The sequence below is a fragment of the Plecotus auritus genome (genome assembly GCF_963455305.1).
Source record: "Plecotus auritus genome assembly, chromosome: 7".
In the NCBI taxonomy this organism is placed as follows: domain Eukaryota; kingdom Metazoa; phylum Chordata; class Mammalia; order Chiroptera; family Vespertilionidae; genus Plecotus; species Plecotus auritus.
Window position 1 is genome coordinate 66253957 of NC_137774.1, and position 22832 is coordinate 66276788.

Here is a 22832-nt window from a genome sequence, read left to right on the forward strand (position 1 = left end):
AGGGATGGGATAGGCAGAGTGACCTCACTCCTACATGATGTCAGTCTTTGCCTCTTGCTGGATTTCCCAGGAGGGGGAAGCCCAGCAGCAGCTGTGGTTCTGGGAAGGGAGGCCTGACCTTGGCCAGGTCTGGCTGGCCTTGCTGGGGGATTTCTAGGTGGCTGTTCCAGCCTATCAGTTGGCCCAGAGCAATGGTGGCTGTCTGCGGGTCTGGATTCTTGCCCCATAGCCCCTCTACCCACCCCAACTCCAGGCCACCCATTTCCCCCTCTTCACTTGCCCCACCCTGTCCTCAACCCCCATCCCACCCTACTCTTTCCCAAAGATACTGACCAAGCACTTTTTGTACAATAAAGTTTAATCACAATTATAAAAATGTGGCATTGGGTTTGCGCTATTAACATATGTACAATCCAGCCCAACAGGAAGGGCCCGCTCCCCCCACCATCCTGGCCTGGCCCAACCAGAGCTTACAGACACCAGGGTAGAAGGGTGACCCACAGGGTCTGGCAGGAACAGAAGATGAGGCAGGGTTCCAGGCACGGAGTCCCCAGGACTGGGAGGCACAGGGCCCCCCTCCCCAGGGGGAGAACATGGCCACTGCCCCTAGAGACCCCTAAACTGGGGAGGGGTGCACGCAGGGCACACAAGGGAAGTCCCCATTAACACAAAGCAAGAGGGCTGTGCAGCCCCCAAGAACAGGATCTATACAGGCTGGCACCCCAGGTTTCCACAGGAAACAGCTGCTGGCAGCTACAAAACATTTACAGCTTCTTCTCCGCAAAGAAAAAAATTAGGGGGTGGGTGGCAGGAGTGACAGGGGAGGCAGACACTGCCTTAAGGGACTGAGGCTCCCTTGCAGGGCTCAGGGGCCCAACTCCATATTCAGAGATGGGGGCATGTGGACCCTCCTGAGCCCACTAAGGCTGGGGTGCTGGGAGCTCAGGGCACCAAGGGGAATAAATAGGGGTGTGGGCGCCCGTCTGCCCACCTCAGTTGAGGGAGCCCCGGCAGTTCTCGGTGCCGCACAGACACGGGATCTTGTTGTCCTCCAGCGGAAACTTGTAGTCGTAGGTGATCTCCTCATCCACGCCAATGGGCTGCTTGGAGTAAATCACGATCTTCTTCTGGGACTCGATGGTGATCACCTTGGCATAGCAGTTGGGCTGCAGGAGGGAGGCAGAGTGAGCTGTGTCCAACTGCTTGGACCCCACCGCCCTGGCCAGGCCCCAGCGCACCGTGCAGCAGTGGTTGATGAACCTCGCCAGGTTGCCACACTTGGTAGCATCGATGATGGTGTCGTGGTCCACCCGGAACAGGTAGCTGCTGCCAATGCCCTCCTGCACGTAGCGCTTCTCCCTCATATCGGCCACCATCTGGTAGGATGGGTGCGACGGTCAGGGAGCTGCCCCTCAGAGGGTAGCCTCTGTGATTGGGGGTCGGCAGTCTCCCAGCTGCCATCCTGGGGCCACAATGACCTGTCCTGGGTCTGTAGCTCTCTCTGGCTCCCACTAACCCAACCTGTGGACACTCCTGACTGCTTCCAGGAGCCCTCCCTCTAATGGCCAGCCCCCTACACCTTCACTGCCATATAAGCCACCCAAAGAGGACCCCAGGGACATTAGCACTGGTCACTGGGCAGAAGCAGCCACAGGCTGCTCCTGGAGTCTGCCTGGCTCCCAGTCTACCGTGGGGCTCTGGCAGTTCCCAAGATGACAGTGGTCATTTCACGGACTGAATTCTATTCCTCTCTTCTCCCAGGACCCTCCCTCCAAAAAAGGCACCCACTGGCTGCTGCTGGTTGTCCACATTAGGACCCAGGTTCTTGCATGAGGAGCAACTGCTATTTCCCAGACAACGGGGCACTAAAACCTCTGCGCTCCTCCCTTGGATGCTCTCTCCCAGGGCTTGAGTGGCTGGCTCGGTGCTGGGTCTCCTCCCAAACTTCCATCTGCAGCCAAAATCCACCTCAGAGGAGCTGCTGGGTGTCCTCCTCTAGAAGTTCCAATTGGAACTCATCTGAATCGCACATCTGCTCCTCCTCCTCACTCCCCATCTCACTGGCAGCCCTTACTCCCAGATGTTCAAGGCAGCGCCCTGAGAAATGGCCTCACCCCACCCCCGCCCTTGCCCTCACTCTGCAGAGCCAATGTGGTTGCCTGTCTTGCCAGCTACCTTGGACCCACAGACTCCTGTGACCTTGGCTGCCACTGCCTAGCCCAGGAACTCCTCCTTTAACTGGGGTCTCTGCAACAGCCCCCACTTCCACCACACTGCTCTCTGTCTCTAGTTCTCTCTTCACACTGCAGCCAGAGGGAGCCTGCAACCTCCCAAGTCCTCTCCTGTTTAACACTTCACAGCAACTTTCCTCCTCTCTCACTATCGGTCCCAACTTACTCATGTAGCTCCTAACTTCTGGGGAGTCTGGCCTCACCTGCATCCTCCTGCTGTATGTCCCTGCCTGACCCAAGTTTCTCCAATTAGCACAGGGCCTTCTTTGCACCTCCCTCACCTGAGCCTGGGGAGTTCGACATCCTTTAGGCTCCTGGTGTAAACACTACTGTGTTCCAACCACCCAGTCTCTCTGATTTCCCCTTTTGTAATAAGCAAACACCATCCTTTATTGTAGTTACTTGTTCAATGCCTGTCTTCCCCACTAAACTGCGGTCCTTAAAGGGAGAGATATTAGCCTTGTTTCTTGCTGCATCATTAACATCTAGTTTACTACTTTACTAGTTCCCATTACTAGAAAGGGAGGGAGGGAGAGAGGAGGGAGGGAAGAAGTGGTTTCAATAGCTAAGCCTCGGAGGCAGGAGGGTATGTGGGGCTTTGTCCAGAGGGTTGGATGGGTCTCATGCCAGCATCCCAAGGTGCCATTGCGTTGGGAGCTGGGTGTGGGACCTCCTCACCTGGCGGATGTTCTGACCCACATATTCAATGACCATCTCATCAGCTGCGATGGGTTCCATGGCAAACAGACCCCACTCGTGGATCCGGCTCCGGCCGAATCGGAGCTTCTTCTTCCGGAACTAGAGGGCAGAAGGTAGACTGCTGCTGGATGCCTCCTCAACCTGTCTCCTGGCTTTTCCTGCAGATCTCCAGGGCAGGAGGGTGCTCTAGCCACTCACCCCCTCCGCACCCCTAGGGGACCCCACAATGCTGCCCTTCCACTGAGTCTCTCTCCTCCTGGAGTCCCCGCTCCTCACCTTGAGCTGGTTTAGCTTTAGCAGATCACTATCCATGACGGCTGAGGTGCCAATGGCACTCAGCAGCCGCCGCTGCTCAGATCGGCGCTCTGAGAGCACACGGTTAGTCCCCTGTGAGAAACAGGACAGAGGGGGTACGTGACAGGAGAAACAATGGGAAGAGGATGCTGGTGGGCCATATACCAGGGCAGGGCCTCACCTGAGTGTCTGCCCCTTCCAGTTGCCGGGCTGAGACAGGGCACACATCCAGGTACCTGTCCTTTTCCTTCTTGCTGATGGGGTAATAGCCTTCGCTGCGGGCGGAGCCCGTCTGGTGCTCCCGGGGCCCATCCTGGGGCCGCCGCTTGCGTTTTGGAGTGCTCAGGTTGGTGAGTGCAGGGTGTGTTAAGGAAGAGAATGGGTCCCACACTGGCCAGGACCCTGGGGCCCCACTCCCCTGTCCCTCCAGTCCCAGCCCAAGGAAAGGGTAACTGACCTTTGTTGGAGGCCCTGAGCATACTTGGTATGAGTACAGAAAGATGAGAGAAATAAGTCTTAGGCCACCTTTTCTGCCAGAAACACTTTGGGAGACAGAAAAGAGGCAGGAGGCAGAGAGAAAATACCCAGGTAGCCAGAGGAGAAAGACCCAGGCTGAAGGTCGGGGGCAAAAAGAAGTGGACAGGGAGGAAGAGAAACGCAGACACGAGTTGTTGTCTGAAGAGAACATTGCCCAGCTGTATGACCTCAGGAAAGCCCGCCCCACTCCCAGGCCTGTCTTCCTGTCCTGAGAAGGCTGCCCACCCCACTCCCGGGCCTGTCTTCCTGTCCTGAAAAGGCTGCCCGCCCCACTCCCGGGCCTGTCTTCCTGTCCTGAGAAGGCCACCCACCCCACTCCCGGGCCTGTCTTCCTGTCCTGAGAAGGCTGCCCGCCCCACTCCCGGGCCTGTCTTCCTGTCCTGAGAAGGCCGCCTCCGGGATCAGGATATTGGTGTGATGGACCCAGTGGGTGTCATTAAGCCAGTCAGCCCCGCTTGTCTGTTGCAGCAGCTGCTCATACGTGAGCCGCAGGTAGCCCATGTCTTCCAAATCCAGGCCTGAGTTCCAAATGTCATACAGGATGGTCATCTGCTCAAACTCACTGCGGGGTTCAAAGGTGGGAGGCGGTGGGGGAGGGGGTGGTGGTGGTGGCCTCCGGCGCCGAGTGTGGGAACGGAGGCTGTGCCGCCGGATAGCCCCCTCCCCATTGCTGCTGCTGCTGCTGCTGCTCTCAGATGACTCGGACTCCTCCTCTTCCTCCTCCTCCTCTCCCTCCTCCTGCTGCTTTGGTTCCTCTGCCTCAGCCACCACCACCTCAGGGGCCTCCAGGACCTCATCTGCTGGGGAGCTGAAGAGGGCTGCAGGAGCAGGAACTGGCTCCAGCGGCCGAGGGGACGGTGTGAAGGGTTGAGGCTTGATGGCCAGGGCATAGTTGTGCTCTAGTAGGATGTGGCTGAGCAGAGGGCCCAGGCGGTCTGCCTCGTCCGATGTCTCTGTGGCCTCTGGGTCATCGCCAATAGGCAAGGCAGCCAACCCACGTCGGGCTGGGGTCAGGGCCAGGTTGGCCAGCACCGCCAGGTCCACTTCTGTCCCTGGCTCAGCCTCCTCTTCCTCGACAGAGCGGCCTCGGCCTGTAGCCCGGCTCCGACCTCCTCGGGACACCTCCTCAGGCCAACTCTTGACCAGAGATGCGTGGTCCAGGGGCAAATTGCGAATGGTCCGCTCCACGCCCCGGGGGACTTTGCGGGAGATGGGGCCAGGAGCCTTGACCTGCTGTGGGGCAGCTGGGGAAGGTTCTGGGGCTGGCACTTCCTCCACAGCAGAGAAGGAGACAGTTTTCCGGCGTTTCTTGGGTGGGGGCAAGAGGGGGATCGGAGAGGAGGGGCGCTCGTCAGGGCAGGGGGCAGGGGCTGGAGGGCCAGCCGGGGGCTCTGGGGTAGACTGGGGCGCACTGGGTGCTGGTTCCTCAGTGGAACCTAGGGAAGGAAGCACAGGGAAGCGAGAGGGTCAGCTTCTTGCCCAGCATCATGAGACTGATTCGTTATGAGCTTGCGGCTGGCCAGCCTCACCGTGGAGTCCACACCCCAGCTGCCTTTCAACAGGATGCACTCATGCTCTCCTCAGATGCCAACAGACGCTCCTGAGCTCAGGGAACACGCTGCCTGCCTCTCACACCTGCAAGGCCGCAACACGCTGGGCTCCCCTGACAGGATGGGCTTCTACACCTGTCCATTCATACCTCCCACATTTCCTGAGCACCAGCTATGCCAGGTATGGAAAACACAGGGAGCAGACACTTGCAAAGCAATCAGTTTACAGTGCAATGGACACAATGACATAAAACAATGCACAGCCAAACTGAAGAGTGGGGGTAGGGTGGGGCTCTGCGGAGACGAACACTCAGACTCCAGCCTTTTATCCAAGACTGGTGGTGACAGAACTACATCTGACAAGCAGGCACACAGACCAAGACAATTTTTTGCCAGCTGCATTTATGAGGATACAATGAGCCATGTCTGAATTAAGTATCCATCATTTCAACCACAAACAGTATTCTCTGTTTAGTGAGGTGAAAAAGATACAATATAAGAAGCTGAATCTTTGTGGTAAAATATTTTATAAAATTTGCCTTCCTCCCCACTTTCCCCCAAACATCACTGGGGATTTGCCCAAGTGAGGAGGGGTCAAGAAGTCCCCCCTAACGAAGCTGAAATCCAAGGACGAGGGGTACCTTAGGGAGGGGAAACTATCTTTGAACAGGCCATGCTGTCTCTCCCCCAATAACTGCCACAGGAGGAAGCACATCCTCCCTCTGTTGGGACCCCCACCTCCACCCAACCACCAAGTCTGCTGCAGAACGCAGGGGTCTCAACACTGCTCAATACACGAATAGCCCTTTCCCTGGAGCAGCCCATCTTGCAGATCTGACCCATCAGACAATCCTCACGAGGCCAGTTCACGCTTTGCCCTCTCATCCTAGGTTTCAGCCACCCAAGCATGGCCTTTCAAACCTCTGGCCCTTTGCTGACAGTGTTCCCTTGGTTTGAAATGCCTCTCTTCCCTTGCCTGTTGGGAAAGCTGACATGCAGCTTTTAGGCCCAGCTCAATGCCACCTCCTTTTTAAAGGCTTCCCCGACTTCCTCAAACATTGGTAACACCTTCCTCTCAGAACCAAAAGACTGGTGGTTCTCAATCGTTTATCTTCAGGTTGGCTGCAACAGATTAATAGCTATTATTTTATGCCAAGCACTAATCCAAGCCCTTTACATATATTAACTCATTTAATTTTCACAACCACCCTAGGAAATGGGTACTATTGTAAACCCCATTTGACAGAAAAGGACACTGAGGCAGAGAGCGGTTAATAACATGCCAAGGTCACACAGCTAGCAAATGCCAGAGTAAGATCTATACCCCGGGCAGCGAGAGTTGAGTTTGTACTCTTCCCCACTGCCCTACGCTGATCTGTACACTCTGCATTGGGGCTCAGTGGTTTCATATCTAGCTCTACCACTCTCAGAGCTCAAGGGCAGCCAGCACCAGGCCTGGACCAAGCAGGCAGTTATCACATGTGTCCAATGCCTTAACAGATGTTCCCCAATCTGGCAACCTCAGCAAAGCTCAGCCTGCATTTCCTAAGGCTCTGGACTCCACCTGGTGTCCACTCTGAAGCCAGCAAGGCCCTGCGGTGCTCGTCCCAGATGCTCCAGTTTGAGTCCTCTCATCACTTCTCCCCAACGTTTTGAGATAGCCTCCCTCCTGACCCATCCTCCCAACCTGACCCACTTTGCCCTCTAGAAGCCTGGCTCTTACAGAGAAGAAATTCCCTTCCTGGCTCAGCTTCTTCACACAAATTTCCCTGGCCATGCCTTTCATTTAGGGAGACAGCCTTTGGGGTACCTTCCTAGTTTATACAACTCCCAGAAGCCAGTTGCTACTGTATGACTGACCCTCATTAACGGATGGCTACCTGACCCAAGCCAGCCCAACCAGAAACTTCCCTGGAGGAAGGCTCTAGGACAGGAGTGGGGCTATCTGTGGGGCAGAGGAAGTCCATTTGCAGAAGAAGAATAATGAACCAGACTGGAAGACAGAAGAAAAGCAAGTCCTAAAGGCGGCAGGTCCGTCTTTGTGTTCCACCAGACAAACCCTGTCCCAGGCTCCTGCCTTTGGGCCACATAGTCCTCTAATCAGTGTGTCCTTGGTAACTTGCATTTTCCTAACATTTTCTAAAAACTAAGGGATCTGCCGTAACTGTCTTCTCCTTTCCCACCCTTGCCATCTATTTCAGGAACTCTGATGTCCCACCTACTTACCCAATTTCACATCTCCAGTGGCCTCCTTCCTCCTCAGCTACCTCCGCAGTCACACATTTGACTCTGTCACCTTCTGGAATAGCTCCACCGTGAAATTTACACTCTGACTCCGTACCCTCTGACTACAATTCCCCAGGTCCTTTCAGCCTGAACCTTTTTTTTGTTTTGTTAATCCTCACCACTGAAGGTATTTTTTCCATTGCTCTTCAGAGAGAATGGAAGGGAGGTGTGGGGGGAGAGTGAGAGAGGGGGAAACATCGATTGAGAGAGACTAAATTGCTTCCCACATGTGCCCCAACCCTGAGCAAGGATCAAACCTGCAACCCAGGTTCGTGCCCTTGACCAGGAATTGAACCTGAGACCCTTTGGTGTGGGGTGACACTGTAACCGAGTCACACTGGCCAGGACCCACTGAACCTTTTCAATTTCCCATCCTTCTATCTCACTCCAGCCTATCACCCTCCTGCTAAATTAACTTCTTTCTTTCTCATGCCCAAATTGCAGGGGCCCTCACTTTGTCCTCTCCTTTCACGTAACTTCCCACATCCTTCTACCACCTCTACCCTGTAGACCCCCACCCCTGAATCTACCCCACCCTGCCCTCTCTCCTCCCTGACCCATAACCCCCAGCCTCAGCAGGGCTTCTGAGTAGTGGCGAATCCAGTCAGCTTTCATCCTCACTCCCACTCTCTTCTTTTCCCAAGGCTCCTACTCCACCCAGCCTCCTCAGCCTCAGAAAATGTCCTACTTTCCTACTGCAAAGTGAAAAAAGGGGCCTTCAGGCATGAAACCCCACATCTCCTTACCTCCTGTTTACAGATAGATTAGCATCAGACCTAGAGTACACCCTTCCCCCCATGCTAATCTAATACAGCAAGTATTCCTCTCTCTCTCCTGGCTCATCTACCTGCTCCCTGTTCCCTTCAGTATATGAACATGCTCAAGTCTCACCTACTTTGTAAAGCTAACCCTCCACAACCCTGCTTCTTGCTGTCTCTCCAATCGCAGCTGGGTAACCTTGAGTATCTCACTAAACCTCGAAGTCCTCATCTGTAAAATGGGAATAAGAATGTTGTGAGGATTGCCCTAGCCAATTTGGGTCAGTGGATAGAGCATTGGCCTGTGGATTAAAGGGTCCCGGGTTTGATTCTGGGTCAAGGACACGTACATAGGCTGTAGGCTCCTCCCCAGCCCAGGCCCTGGTCAGGGCACATGCAGGAGGCAACCAATGTGGTTCTCTCACATCGGTGTTTCTCTCTGTCTTTCCTTTTTTCTGCCACTCTCTCTGAAAATCAATGGAAAAAATATCCCCAGGTGAGGATTAAAATAATAATAATTAAAAAAAAAAAAAAAAGCCCTAGCTGGTTTGGCTCAGTGGATAGAGCGTCAGCCTGCGGACTGAAGGGTTCCGGGTTCAATTCTGGTCACGGGCACACACCTGGGTTTCAGATTCAATTCCCAGTAGGGGGCATGCAGGAGGCAGCCGATCAATGATTCTCTCTCATCAATGATGTTTCTCTCTCTCTCTCCTTCTCCCTTCCTCTCTGAAATAAAAATATATTAAAAAAAAAAAAAAAAAAAAGAATGTTGTGAAAATGGAATGAGAAAATAAAATTGCAATGTGCCAGGCTCATTACTCAATAAATGCTAATATAATTACAACCCTCAACTCTCTCTCTCTTTTTTTTTTTTTTTTTTTCACAAGACTAGTCTACCCTCCCAGAAGATTGGTTATCTCTATTGCCTGTCCTCACTCCCATAACTTGGCTCCAAGTCTGATCCACTCTATGAAATTGATAAGGTCACCAGTGACCTAACTGCCAAATCCAACAGACATTTTTCCTATCTTACAACCTCTCTTGTGGTCTGCTGATACAAGCCACTCCTTCAGAAACTCCAAGCTTCCCACTTTCCTTCCCGCCTATCTGATTACTCCTTTTCAGCCTCTGCTGACTCCCCTTTGCCCACCTGTCTCTTATAAGACTATAAAATGCTCTGGCCCCCCTCTCTCATCCCAAACATCCTTCTAGGGCAGCGGTCGCCAACCGGTGGTCCACGGACCACTGGTGGTCCATGAGGTCCGAAAGGTTGGCAACCGCTGGTTTAAGGAAACCTTTGGAGCAGCGGTCGCCAACTGGTGGTCCGCGAGGTCTGAAAGGTTGGCGACCGCTGTTCTAGGGTACACATATTTTCACATACATACTTTCACTACTCTCAAATATCTACCTCACTTCCAGCCTACTGCTCTTTCTTCAGATCTATTGACCCAACTACCGGTTGAATGTAGTCGCTCACACCACATACCTGCAGGCCTTGCTGGAGACTTCTCCTGTTCAGGGAGCGGTGTGATGGGGGAGCCCGCGATCCTCTCTGGCTTGGGTTCCTCCACAGGTGCTGGCAGGAGCACAGGGACGTCTCTAGGTGGTGGTGACACTGAGGAGATGGTTGCTGGCTGCTCTTCTTCCTCTTCTTCTTCTTCAGAGGACTCAGATGAGGATGACGATGATGAGGATGAGGAGGAAGATGAGGAAGATGAGGAGCTGGACGAGCTGCCACTCTCTGAGTCCGAGGTGCTATCATTTTCACCATCTGAGTCAGCATACAGAGAACATTTGGAGGACGAATCGCTTCCCTCGTCCTCGCCTGGAAATCCAGAAGGGGCAATCAGGCGAGATGGGAAGATCCTCACTTGGCTCCTTCAGTGACTCACTACTGTGGATATGTTGGGCTCTGTGCTAGATGCTGGGAAGCCCCGGCCTCAAGGAGCTGGGTAGGCACACAATTTGTTCATACTGTGGTAAGCCTCAGTGGGAAGGTCTGGGGAGCTTGGCAAAGGGAAACCCTGATTTCTGCCTGGAGGGTCAAGTCAAGGAAGGCACCCCGTGAAGGAGATGTCGAAGTCAAGAAAGACAAGTATGAGTTCACCAACCAGACATGGGGCTAAGCAGGGATGTCAAAGGTTAAGAGAAGATGGGGCGCTGGGAGACTGGTGAGCAGTCTTCTCGAACTACCGAAGCTTTTCCCACAGTGGTTCTTAGAGACACTTCCTGGACTCCAGGGTAGAATAAGCTTAGGGCTGTTACATGCTCTGTATTTCTAGGACATGATAATACATTGTAAGGGCTCTAAGAATTAAGAATTTTGCAGTCTTTGAGGAACATAATTGGATAAACTAGAATAGAAGGTACTGGTGGCCAGGGAGGGTCTGGAAGATGACAAAATGACTCCAAACAGATAAGCAAGAGCGGGATTATGAATGACCTAAAGTGTCAGGCTGAGGAGTCACCTTGTGGAAAACAGGGAGCCAGGAAGAGACTTTACAGAGAGTCCAGTGTGCACTTTAGGGAAGATAATTTCCATCAACAGGCTGGAAAATGGCTGGGAATGGAGGGAAGAATGGAAATGAAGACAGGAAAATCATTCAAAACTGCTGCAGCCTCTAAGTGAGAAAGGCAGGATAGCAGGATCTCAGGAGACAATTCAAGAAACACGGAGGTGGTGAAACTGGAAGGCGTCTAGCCCAAGTGGATGTGTAGGGGCCGCACACACTCGCTCCTGGCAGGGAACTTTGCCCACACTTTACTGAAAAGAAGGCTCTCAGACCATCAGTCTCCCCATTCTGGCCTCTGCAGAAATGGCACCATCAGATATAAACAGTCCATCTTTCCCCAGTTCTCCCACCCGTTACTCTCTGCCTCATTAACCTATTCTATCTTCTTCAAAACACATATCTGTATCTCAAGAACTACTATTTGTTCACTTGTTTGTCAAGTCTCCCCCTCCCCACCAACTGATCACGAGTGCCTCAAAAGCAGGAATCACATCTGTCCTGGTCACTGATGTGTCCCCAACACTTAGAACAGTGCCTGGCAGAATAGGGGCTCAATATACAAGGTGGAGCAAAAGTAGGTTTACAAGTTGCGAGTATGTGAAACACAGTTTATTCTTTTATTATTATTTTGGACTACTTTCCGTACAAACAACTGTAAACCTGACTTTCCCCCTACCCTATATATTTCTAAACAAAGGAATGAAAAGAAAGACTAAACCATGTACCCAAGCCTCAATAAATGTGGAGGAACAAACAAGTATTCAACCAAAGAACACAACGGTGTCTGGTAATGGCAGCGGCAAGGAGAAGAGGGAGGCATGGCTCAGTGGCTGGGCCTTAAAGGAAGAACAGTGCTCAAAGATGGAGAGGCTCGCTCTGACAGCATCAAAGGGCAGCAAGAGAATGCAACCTCTTATTTCAAGGGCCTGGAAAAAGAAATAGGCTCTACTGGGTTGTCTTCAGGGGACAGCCTTGTTTCAGTAGCAGAGGTAAGCAAGAGAGAACATTCTGGGTATTGGGGTCGTTGTTTACATGGGCTAAGGGTACCAAAGGGTAGAGCTAAAAAAGTTGTTTTTGGGGAGGACAACGGTGGCCAACAAATCCAGCAGCAACACGTGGGTTCAGAAAAAGATGAGGCAGGTGGCCGAACCCCTTTCTCCCCAAGCCAGAATTCTACTGTATTATCTGTGCTTACCATCTGATGCCTCTGTCTCCTTCTTTGCAGTATCCATGGCTTCCTCATGATCGTCATCTTCCTCATCTTCCTCCTCCTCCTCGTCCTCCTCAAGGAAAGGGATAAATAGGGACTAACAGGAAAAGGGCAACTGGTCCTCTAGAAGGCACAGCTACCTGGGTTCCAGCCCAAAGGGAAGTGGCCATGGGCACAGCAACACAGGAAGTAGGCTCCTGGCAGGGACCGGGTGCCCTGGCTCCTCACCTTCTCCGAGGAGGACTCCTGGGATGCCTCCTCCCCCTCACTGTCCAGAGCAAAGGACTTGCGTTGTTTGCCCTGGGTCTTGCTTCGCTCTTCATCGCGCTTTTGGGGCTTGGTCCCTGGACGTCCTGCCTCTCCAGCCTCCTTCTCTCGCTCAGGGTCTAGGCCCGGGTGAGTGGTAGTTAGGACAATTTACCATCAGCAGTAAGTTACCATTTCTCGACCCTGTGAAAGGAGCTGTGCATACACTGTCGCTGATCTTCCTCCCAGTCCCACCAACAGACCTCGTTTTATAGACAAGAAGCCGAAGCTCAGCACAAAACCCTCAGCAATACCTTATATTTTACAGTTTTAAACATATCACACTCATTTTATCTTTCACTGTTTTCTGGGTGGGGTGGACGAGGCAGATGCCTGGCCCAAGAAAATACTGCTAAGGCCAATGGGTTTCCAGGGAAGCAGATCAGACTCAGTAAGGAAGTTTTCTAGACACAAGCTGTCAACCAATAGCTTAAACTTAGGCAAACTGGTAGAAGGCATAAAAGAGCTTAACCTATTTAACCTTGAAATTCTGTGATCTTTAGATGTGAATGTTATTATTTCCATTTTATAAAAGGAAAATTAAAATACAGAAAACTTATATCAACATACCAGTGTAAAATCCATAACGGTCCCATCTGAAGCTTTTCACCTCTCTCAAAACTGCTTTCTTTTAAGCCTCTACCAAAATCTCCATTTGGCTCTGCCTTTAAGACACCGTTATCCCTGCCTCTTGCTTTCCTATCAGAATCTAAATAACCTTTCCCCTTTCTCCTTCTACCCAACCTTCCCACTCACCATCTTCGTCTTCCTCAGCTGGAGTGGAAGGCCGGGGCCTCTTTTCCTCACTGGCCTCTGAAATTTCTGAAGGCTCTTTTCGTTTTACCTGGGGGGGTGGGAAGAGACAGAGCCCATTTAGACCTCAAAAACTTGTACCCAAGGAGGGGGGATGCCCTGTCCCCACCCTACTAGGCAAGGCCACAGTTATGGGTACCTTGAAAGAAGGCAGCCGCAGGGCCCCTCGCAGTCCTGACCCAAAGGCGAAGGCCTCGATGCCTGTGGTACCCCCACTCTTCGCCCAGTCTACGAGGGACAGCAGGCCTGGCTCTTTGAGCTTTGTCTTCTCTTTATCTTCCTCCTTGGCTTGCTGTTTGGCTGCGTTCTGGAATGGCTGCAGGCAGTAGGGAGGCTGAGCCTCAGAACCCAGGTGCTCCCTCCTGCCTGGGAACCACTCCCAGGCCCCAGGAAAATAGAATTGCATCTACTCACTCCTCCATCTGATGCACATCTATGCCAGACCTCCCTTGCACAAGCCCCTGTAGAGGGACTTCCTCAGAAGTCTGCTTATAGTCCCATCAATCTCAGGAAGCAGCTACTATCCTTCCCACTTTACAATGCAGACACTGAAGACTGAAGTCCACAGATACTGAAGGGCCTTGTCCACTGCAAGTCAGCAGTGGAGCCAGGACACAGTTCTTCAGACTCTTAGGCTCATGCTTTCCTACTGCTCTCCGTGCCCCAATTCCCTGTCCAACCAGTGTCCCAGTATTGTCTATGTGCCTTGATCATCCTCCTATTTTGAGCTGTGTAGCTTGGAGAAGCAAGAGGTTTATTTCCCCCAAGGAGCCCCAAGTTTCCCCAGTCCCAGGCATTGGCCCTCACCTTGGCCTTCTCTTCCTTGCTCTCCCACCACTGGTCAAAGGCTCCAAAGGCCACATTTTCCACCATCTTGCGGTTGAGGTCTCGCTGCATGATGCTCTTCATCTCTTGGACGAGGGTGGCCAGCACACGGCCCACAGTGCCTGCTGACGGCAGGGCCTTGCCCTCTGCCAGCTCTGCTTCCTCCCTTGGAGGTAGTCGGGCCTCCTCTCCCGAGACTGAAGAGGAGGGCAGGGGCTCAGCTGCCACGGGCAAAGGCAGGTGGTAAGCCTCCCGGGAATATGCCCCTCGGCCTTCTTGCCCTTGTGTGTACATAGCATAGGGCAAGCCATAGGCTGCCTCTTGTGGGGGTGGGAATGGGAGGAAGGCCTCCCCAAAGGCCCCACCATGGGGACCAGCCGAGGCAGCAGTCAATCCCTTGCCCTGCCGCAGCTGGTGGAGCCGAGTTAACATCTGGGTCTGCATCTGGAAGGACATGGGCATTCCTCCCCACTGAGCCCCAAGTCGATCCATGAGCTCCAGGGAGTTCACAAAGTCATAGATGTGGGGGGGTGGCGGAGGAGGTGGGGGGTACTCAGGGGGTGGTGGCCCATCAGGTCGGGGTGGGAGGAGGTAGGCAGGCTGGTGGGGATAACCAAGGGGAAGGGAAGCCAGGTAGGGAGGGGGAGGAGGGGGTGGTGGGGGAGGAGGTGGAGGCTGTTGGGGGGGCGTTGGGGCCGGAGGGGGTGAGCCGCCCCTGTCGTCATCAGAGATCTCCATGTCCTCTCCAGATGAGCATGGAGAAGCCTGTAGGGGTGCAAAGAAGGGTCACAGAAAGCTTCTGCCTGTTCCCTGGGCTTTTTCCCAAATCTGTTCTCATCTAGTTCCCTTTCCGCTCCCTCTGGGCTCAACCCTGCCTCCCTGATCCCAGGTATCTCCGCTGGTTGAGCCCAGCCTCACCTGGTTCTGTCCATTGGCCTTGGGAGACTCCCGGGTAGCCCCTGGATCCCCACTCCCTGCAGGTGCCACATCCTCAAAATTAGCTGGGGCTGGAGGAGGCGTGCAGGGCCCGTGACCTGAACCAGAAGGCACCTCAATCCCTGTGTCTCTAGCCCCAGGGCCTGTGGTGGAGTTCTCTTCCTCTTCCTCTGTGTCAGAGGCCAGGAAAGAAAACTTGGAGCGCTGCTCCTTCAGCAACATCTCAATGCGGGAATCCAGGCTGCTGTGCTGAGCAAAGGGCACACTCTCATTGGTGGTCTCTGGGGCTGGGGAGCCGGAACGGGCAGGTGAAGCTGGGCGGGGGGAGGTCCGAGCTTCTTCTCTCTCAGGGCTGGGCCCCCCAGCACCACCACCTCCACCAGGTTCTGGAGGCTCCGGGGGTGGAGCCTCTGTGGCAGGAGGCCGGTAGTCCTGGTCAGTGGGACGGCTGGGTTCAGGGGGCAAATAGGAGGTGTAGGAAGGTGGGAAGCGCTCAGCTGTATTTTCAGCAAAAGGTGCCCCGGGGGGCTCCTCCCGAGTTGCCCGGCGGGGTGGGTAGGAAGAATGGCGTTGGTAGCGATTCCAGCTTTCATAATATGCTGGGTAGTTTGAGTCAGAACCACGAAAATGAGAGGATGAGGAAGAAGAGGACGAGGAGGACGCGGACAATGAGGAGGAAGAGGTGGAGGATGTGGTGGTGGCTGCAGTGGTGGCAGAGATGGCTGCAGAGGTGGTCGTGGGGGCTGAAGATGCAGAGAAATGGCGGCGGGAAAAGGAATCTTGGTAGCTGTTCTCTGACCGCCGGGGCTTGAAGGAGGTTGAAGTGGTGCTAGAGAAAAGATGCAGGAGTTAGCTGGGTTCAGCTCTGTATGACCAAACCCTAGGGTCCCAATTCTCAGTCCCCAAGCCCTTCTACGCTGTCCTGAAAAGAGGATCGAAATGCTGTTGGGTTCCTAGCTAGAGTGAGTTCCCTGAGAACAGGGACAAATTCTTCCCAACTCCCTTTTTGACTTGGTTTCTTCTTTCCAGTGGCAGCTCCCAGAATTTGGGGGTCCCAAAGGGTGTTTACCCTGTACCTGCTGGAGTAGGCAGAGTCCTGAGAGTAGGGGGTGCTGCCCCGAGACGTGTAGGGGGTTCCTTGGGAGGACTGAGGGGTGAACTGGCCGAAGGAAGATGGGGTGTCTTGCCGGCTGCTGGAGAAGCTTGTGTCCTGGGAGCAGGGGGTGCCATTGCCAGGAGTGCCCACCACAGCAGTGCCTGCTGGGTAGGCAGCTGTGTCAGAGGAGGGGCGGCGGCGGGACTCAGTCTGGAGGGGGAGAGTGGAGCAGGGAGAAAGGAAAAGAGATCAGTTACCATTTAACAATTCACCCCTCCCCAAACTGCGAATCCCAGTTCCCTGTCATTTGAAAGCATCTAGGCATCTTTTCTTGGCTCTTCCTATACTTAACCAGTGTAGTCCAGAGCCTCCCAACGACTGGTCCTGGCACTCAAGGACTGTGCCCACATGGCTAGGGCTATGGCAACCACAAGCCTCTCACCGTCTCAGTGGCTGCACCAGGGCTCTGGAACTTCTCACTCAGGGCCTTGCCCCCAGTGGGTACCGTCTGAGGGGTGTAGGAACCATTGACAATCAGTTCATAGTACTTCATTCGTTGTTGTCCTAGGAGGAGAAAAATGGAAACCAACAGAGTCAGATAGAGAAAACAACTCCTTCCTAATATGGTTTTCTCCCACTTATTCCTCAGGCCTCAAGTTGATCTTGGGTTTGGGGACTTCAATTCTTCTTCCCTATCTCTATATCTGGGACCTTCTACCTCATCTCCACGTAACAACTACTACAAACGACATATAGTACAACACTTCACAGTTTCTTCTACATGTGTTACTACACTGAATGATCACCAGAAGGGAAAAGCATCAGTGCACCTAACTTTACAGGTTTAAAGAAAATTGACCTGCACAAAGTCGGTTAGTAGCAGAACTCAAATTCAGACACAGGTCGTCTAATGCTAGATCCTATCATATTCTTCATCCTATAAACTCAGGGTTGCAAAAACAATGTTTTTTGTTTTTTTTTTTCTCTCTCTTTTTTTTTAAATATATTTTTTATTGATATTTTACAGAGAGGAAGGGAGAGGGACAGAGAGCTAGAAACATCGATAAGAGAGAAACATCGATCAGCTGCCTCCTGCACACCTCCCACTGGGGATGTGCCCGCAACCAAGGTACATGCCCTTGACCGGAATCGAACCCAGGACCCTTCAGTCCGCAGGCCGACGCTCTATCCACTGAGCCAAACCGGCTTTGGCCAAAAACAATGTTTTATTTGCCTTACATAATCACTTAACAAATTTTTTGGGGGTAGGGGGATGTAACATTTTAAAATCATGAGATCTGATATAAAAACATTGATTTCTTGCTTCAAGAAAACAAAAAACCACCAGATTATTTGGCAATATTAGTCCTCATTCCCACTTGCAAATTGGCTAATGCCAACTAACAGCTGCCTCCTTTAGATGGCACTGTGCTACAGTATGCCACAACCCCTACCCTTCCCTATTATTCCTAACACAGACTGCTTTCTCCACTTACCTATTAGTATATATACAGGTCTCTAATTCTCCATCCAAAGTTTCAAAACGTAGTATTTTGGGGAATTTAGTGTCAAAACCTGAGCTGAAGCTATTTACTCTGTTTTTTAATCCTCACCTAAGGATATTTTTGCCATTGATTTTTTCAAAGAGTGTGAAGGGGGGGGGGGGAGGTAGGAAGGGAGAGAGAAAGATAGATAAAGAGAGGGGAGAGAGAGAGAGAGGAAGGGGAGAGAGAGAGAGGTCTATGTGAGAGAGATACGTCGACTGGTTGCCTCCCACATATGCCCTGAGGTACATGCCGCTGACCGGTAATCAAACCTGAACCAGCCAGGGCTATTTAGTCTAGTTTTTATTTATCCAACCTAGTGTGACCCTCCATACACTTTCTTATAAAAATAGCCATATGCTGGTACAGCCCCAATGACGCTGAATACACACAAAAAATGTGTACCATAATCCCTTTCTAAAATTCTGATTTCAGAAACCCATCTGGCCCCAAGAGTTTCAGATGAGGAATCATGAACCTGATCACATACCTGACTCCAACTGGCATTCACATGTACAATCTCTGCCAGAGCCCAACTTTGGCAGCAGGCAGGGGAACCCTCACCTTTGATGTCGAGCTGGGCATGGATGATGTTGCCCATGACGGAGGTAAGGTGGAGGTTTTTGACCGTTTCTTTGGCTCCTCGAGTGCTGGTGAAGAGCACTCGGGCCAGGCCCAGGTGCTTGCGAGTACGGGGGTGAAGAAGGATCTCCACCTCTTCCACCTCGCCATACTTTCGGCACATATCCTTCAGGAAGGTCTCCCGCACGTTGTCATTCAGTCTTGCAAAAGTCACTTCCTTCAGAGGGATCTGTCCAATATAGAACTCATCCAGCTGTGGAGAGGACAAGCGCGAAGTCTGGGGTCGTAATACTTTTTCCTTGGGAAACTTTAGAGAGATCCATGAGATCGAGAGAGAGAGGACTGGGAAATAAGAGGCAAGGGCAGGACCCCAACAAGGGATACATCAGTCTTGATCCCTCTCTCTCTCGAATTCTTTTCATCACGGAATAATGGCAAGAACCAGGAAAAGGAAGGTATGAACTGAGAAATAAACACACATGGAAGAAACTAGATGTAAGAAATCTCACTAACTCAGCTTTTACTAAGTAATTACCATGGACTGGGCACTAGGAATATAGAGATGAAAAAAAAGGAGATTCCTGGTCAGAAATATAGGCAAGACAGACACACATACAATTATAACATGGCAGTAAGTGTCAGCAGAGGTGTACAGAGGTTGTTTGGGAGTCCAGAAAAAGAAACCTTTGTTCAGAGAGAAGGCAGGGAAGCATTCATACAGATGGTGTCATTCGTATTGGGCTTTTGGGATAAATAGGAGTTCACCAAAATTACAAGGACTTACTGGTAAAAGGCTGTGACATTATGAAATAACTTAGCATTTCCTAGAAACTGAAGAGTGTATAGAGGATGGAACACAGGTGAGCAGTATCAAGGCAGGAGATGAGGCTTGACCAGCTCAATAATCATAAATGTTAATGCACAAAAACATGGACTTGGCAACAAAAGTAAAATAAGAGTAAAATTAAAGCGACAATGACAGCAGGGTAAAACATGAAATGAAGAGAATGGAAGCAAGGAAACCAGGTGAAATGAATACAAGAGTACGTATTAAAGATATGGCAATGGGAATAGAATAAGATAAAATGATTTAGGAAAAAGGGTCGGCAAAACTTTGTGACAGGTTATGCGATAAAGGAAAAGAGAATCATAGGATGACTTCCGGGTTTCTAGCTTGGGCAGCTAAGTAGATGGGGGGAGAGCAAGATTAAAGGGGTAAAGATAATTTGTTTTGGATGTCTTGAATCTGAGATGTCTGTGGGGCCTCCAGATGGAGCTTCCCACTACCAGGCATACATGTTTGAAGTTCGAGACTGATCTTGGCTAGAAACAGAGATTTAGAAGTCATGAACATTTTGGCAATAGTCAAAATAATGGATGTGAAAGAGATTGTCCAGGGAAAGTGTACAAAGTGAAAAAAGGGGCAAGGGCACCCCACAAATGATTTATTTAAAAGTGAATAAAGAATTAGTGAGGAAAACCAAGAACCACCAGTTTTCTAGGCCCAGCCCAAGGCCTGATGAGTACCCTACCTGGACAGAGACATGGGAATCCTCTGACATAAGATGGAGGATCAAATGGCCAAAGGAGAGGTGAGGAACAGAGGACTTCAGGGATGGAGTCCCTGGCCTTATCAATCCCTTATTTGTTGGGAAACTGGGGTATCAGACCAGAGTACTGTCAAGGAATACATATACTGTCTAGGAATACAGAATGGGAAGTATAGCAGCTAAACACGTCTTCATGTCATTCAAGGTGTCAACACCCCTGCTTGGGACACCTCACCCATGCCTTTCTAGAAGATAAATAGATTTCCTGTCCAGAACAACTCAGCCTCACAGCCTGTTAGATGTGGCTGTGATCCTTTCGTTGGGAAACTCTCTTGTTCAGCGACATTAAGACTAGACTGCCAGGATGGAGCCTCCACACCCTCCAAGGGCCACCATACCAAAACACCAGCAGACACATACCTTAAACTTAGGGACTGGGAGGGAAAAGTCTCTGTTTTTGGACCTGACATGGCAACGGGGGTCTTGGAGGTCTTCGACTGGGATATACTTTGAGTCCTAGGAAGGAAAGCAGGAACAGAAAGATAGCTCAAGGTGAAACCACACTGTTGCGCTCTAAGCCCATTTGGAGACCCATATGCAAAAGAGTTGGGTGCTGGTTAACCACTTTTTAAGAAGGCAGGCTCTGGATATAGAAGTTCTGGGTGCTGAACAGAGCCAACAGGAGAATGGGCCTGGAGGTTCCTGGATGGCAAGGAAAGGCCTGGGCACTCACGTTGACACTGAAGTGGACTCCATCATAGCGGTACACCTTTTGAGAAGGCCTGCGCAAGGCAGGGTCCAAGGCAGGATCCACGATGAGCTTGTAGTTTCGCCACTGGAAGCTCGGGGTCTTCTGCCCATCTCCCCCACCTTCCTGATCCATCTTTGCTCATTTACACTGTTACAAGAGAGGAATACACAAGGGGGTTCAGATCTTAGGCCTGACTCCCTTGCTACCCCTCACCAACTAGCCCAGACTCCAGGTTCTCTCATCACCCCAGTTTCCACACCTCACCATGACCCGTAGCTCCCCCAGATTTTCCAAGTACACTCTTTCACCGTAACAACACATTCTCTCCACCTCTCAACTCTTGCCCTCAGACCACCAGGCCCATCTCGTGCCCCCAGCTCTACCCAGCGCGCGCCCCACTTGCCCTCAGAGCAAGACCCCTCCCCCGCCCCTTGCAGGCCCCGCCCCCTCCCGCCTCCTCACCGGCCAGCGGCCCGGGCCAAGCCCGGCTCCCGCTCCCACACACCCGCTCGGGTCCCCGCGCCCCGATCCTCTCGCCAAGAGGTGGCACCTATTCGGGGCGTTGGAAACACCGCGAGACCGAGCCCGAGACCCGGCTTCAGCCCCGAATCTGGGCGGGGGGGTAGGGGAACGCGCACCGCTGCCCTCTCCTCCCGCCCCGGTGCGTTCTGCCCCCCCCCCCCATCTCCGCGCACGCGCGGCGCGGCCCCACTCACCCGCTCGTGTCGAGCGGCTCCCCCTCCCCCCACCCCGCGCGGCACCTCAGTGGCGCGAGGCGGCGGCGGCGGCGGCGGCAGCGCGAGACCCGGCCCCGCAGCGGTGGCGGCGGCGGCGCCCCCCCACCACCACCTCCCCGGCGCGCGCACCAAACACCACCGCCACCTGCGCGAGGCCCAGCAGGCACAGCGTCGACATTCGCACTTTCGCCACGGGCGCCACTGGGAGACCAACGGGGCCGCGGATAGCGGTTTCGCCTCGGCCGGCGTCCTAAGAGGCTTGAGAATTGCAGCCTAAGGAGCCTGGAGATTGGCCGCATCCCCCGGAGAGTGGGCTTCACCACGACTATCCAGCTGCTCTGGCCTGAGGCCGTTGACGAATCGGCGGCGACGAAAGCAGCGACTAATCCCCGAGGAAAAGGGGGCGGGGCGAAGGGGAGGAGGCCAGCCAGAGCTGGGGAGATTTGAGTGGCGCGTTGAACGGGCGCAGATTCGTCAGGCGGGCGGGGCGAATGGGTGGACGAGACGCGGGCTCCTCTGATCCTCTTGCCTGCCCCTTTCTTGCGCGGCCAAACGTCCAAGAGGCTGCAGATTCGCCACAGGTCCTGGCCCCAGCTCTTGCCTCCCTTTACCCGCTTTGGTGAAGTCAAGAAAGTAATGCCTGTTTAGGCAAGCCCTGTTGGCAAGCCAGCCACTTTTCTGGATTTTCTTCCTAGTACAATTCAGGGGACTGCCCAATTCCGACTCGAGGAAAGTGGCTGTGGCTCAAAGCTCCTCAGAGTCCGATGAGAATTTCCGGCTGAGCATCGGAGCCTGAGTAATCCTGGGGAGCCGGACTCACGAATCTGCGAGCCTGTGGGCGGGGCCGCGGCGCCTGCGCAGAGGGCGTGGCCAGCGTGCGGCCCGGCGTCGCGGGGCTCTTCCTGTAGAACCCACCGAAACCGGGCGGCCTGGGAGGGGCGCCCGTGAGATGGAAAATACAACCAACAGTGGTGACTCAGGCTGTTTGCCTGGCGCCGCACATACCATAATGCAGGGAGCGTTTTCCTTTCGTGATCCCCCTTGGGCCACTGGCTGCTTAAGATGCCCACTTGGCAGATGGGGAGACTGAGACCTGCAGAGGTTCCGCATTTTGCCTGTACTCGGCCACTACTAGTCTTAAAGTTTTATGATAAACGTGGTGGAGCTTAAAGACCCTAGAGTGGGTCCTGTAAAAAGTAAACTCGGTTTTACAGTAACGAGGTGAGCTGGTCGCATCATGGTCCCAGTGCCCGCCGTTTCCAGCGAGATAGGGGGGAGGCTATCCTTACGCGGTCTCGCCGCTCGAGGGCAGCACCATTCCAGGCTTACACTGGGACCCTGGGCCTAAGGTCGCCTGAGGCTGAGCATCCTTTATTTCTATCTTGGACGCAGGGTATTCTGGTCTCCAGGTGATGGCATACCCCGGAGGCCCCTCTGCCTGAGCTGAGGATGCGCTAGGTTCCAGACATCTCTGTCTACATCTCTCGCTCTATTACCTTGGGCAAATCATTGACCTCTCACAGCTTCAGATTCTTACTCTGAAATGGATATTGATGTCATGCAGGATTAATGTAGGCATCAAAAAAAGCATAGGAAAGGCCCTTGAAGCCTTGT

The 22832-nt window shown here is 52.8% G+C and overlaps 1 protein-coding gene across 5 annotated transcripts; it reads right to left on the reverse strand.

The window, feature by feature from the left end:
- Positions 1–344: 344 nt before the first annotated feature.
- Positions 345–22006, reverse strand: SETD1A (SET domain containing 1A, histone lysine methyltransferase). Of its 5 annotated transcripts, none has more exons than XM_080682094.1 (19): positions 21364–22006; positions 20464–20628; positions 20151–20246; positions 18163–18409; positions 16497–16618; positions 16035–16264; positions 14941–15787; positions 14005–14787; positions 13337–13513; positions 13141–13228; positions 12307–12464; positions 12064–12151; positions 9842–10180; positions 4172–5197; positions 3406–3578; positions 3207–3317; positions 2910–3029; positions 1239–1376; positions 345–1166 (listed from the first exon to the last, which is right to left on the reverse strand). In XM_080682094.1, exons 2-19 carry the CDS (start codon positions 20611–20613, stop codon positions 993–995), a joined length of 5067 nt encoding a protein of 1688 aa, XP_080538220.1. In that variant the 5' UTR covers positions 20614–20628; positions 21364–22006; the 3' UTR covers positions 345–992. The 5 variants fall into 5 exon arrangements, with proteins under 5 accessions (XP_080538220.1, XP_080538221.1, XP_080538218.1 ...); XM_080682095.1 differs by having other exon boundaries at positions 9842–10126; positions 18163–18433; XM_080682092.1 differs by having other exon boundaries at positions 18163–18433.
- Positions 22007–22832: the final 826 nt, after the last annotated feature.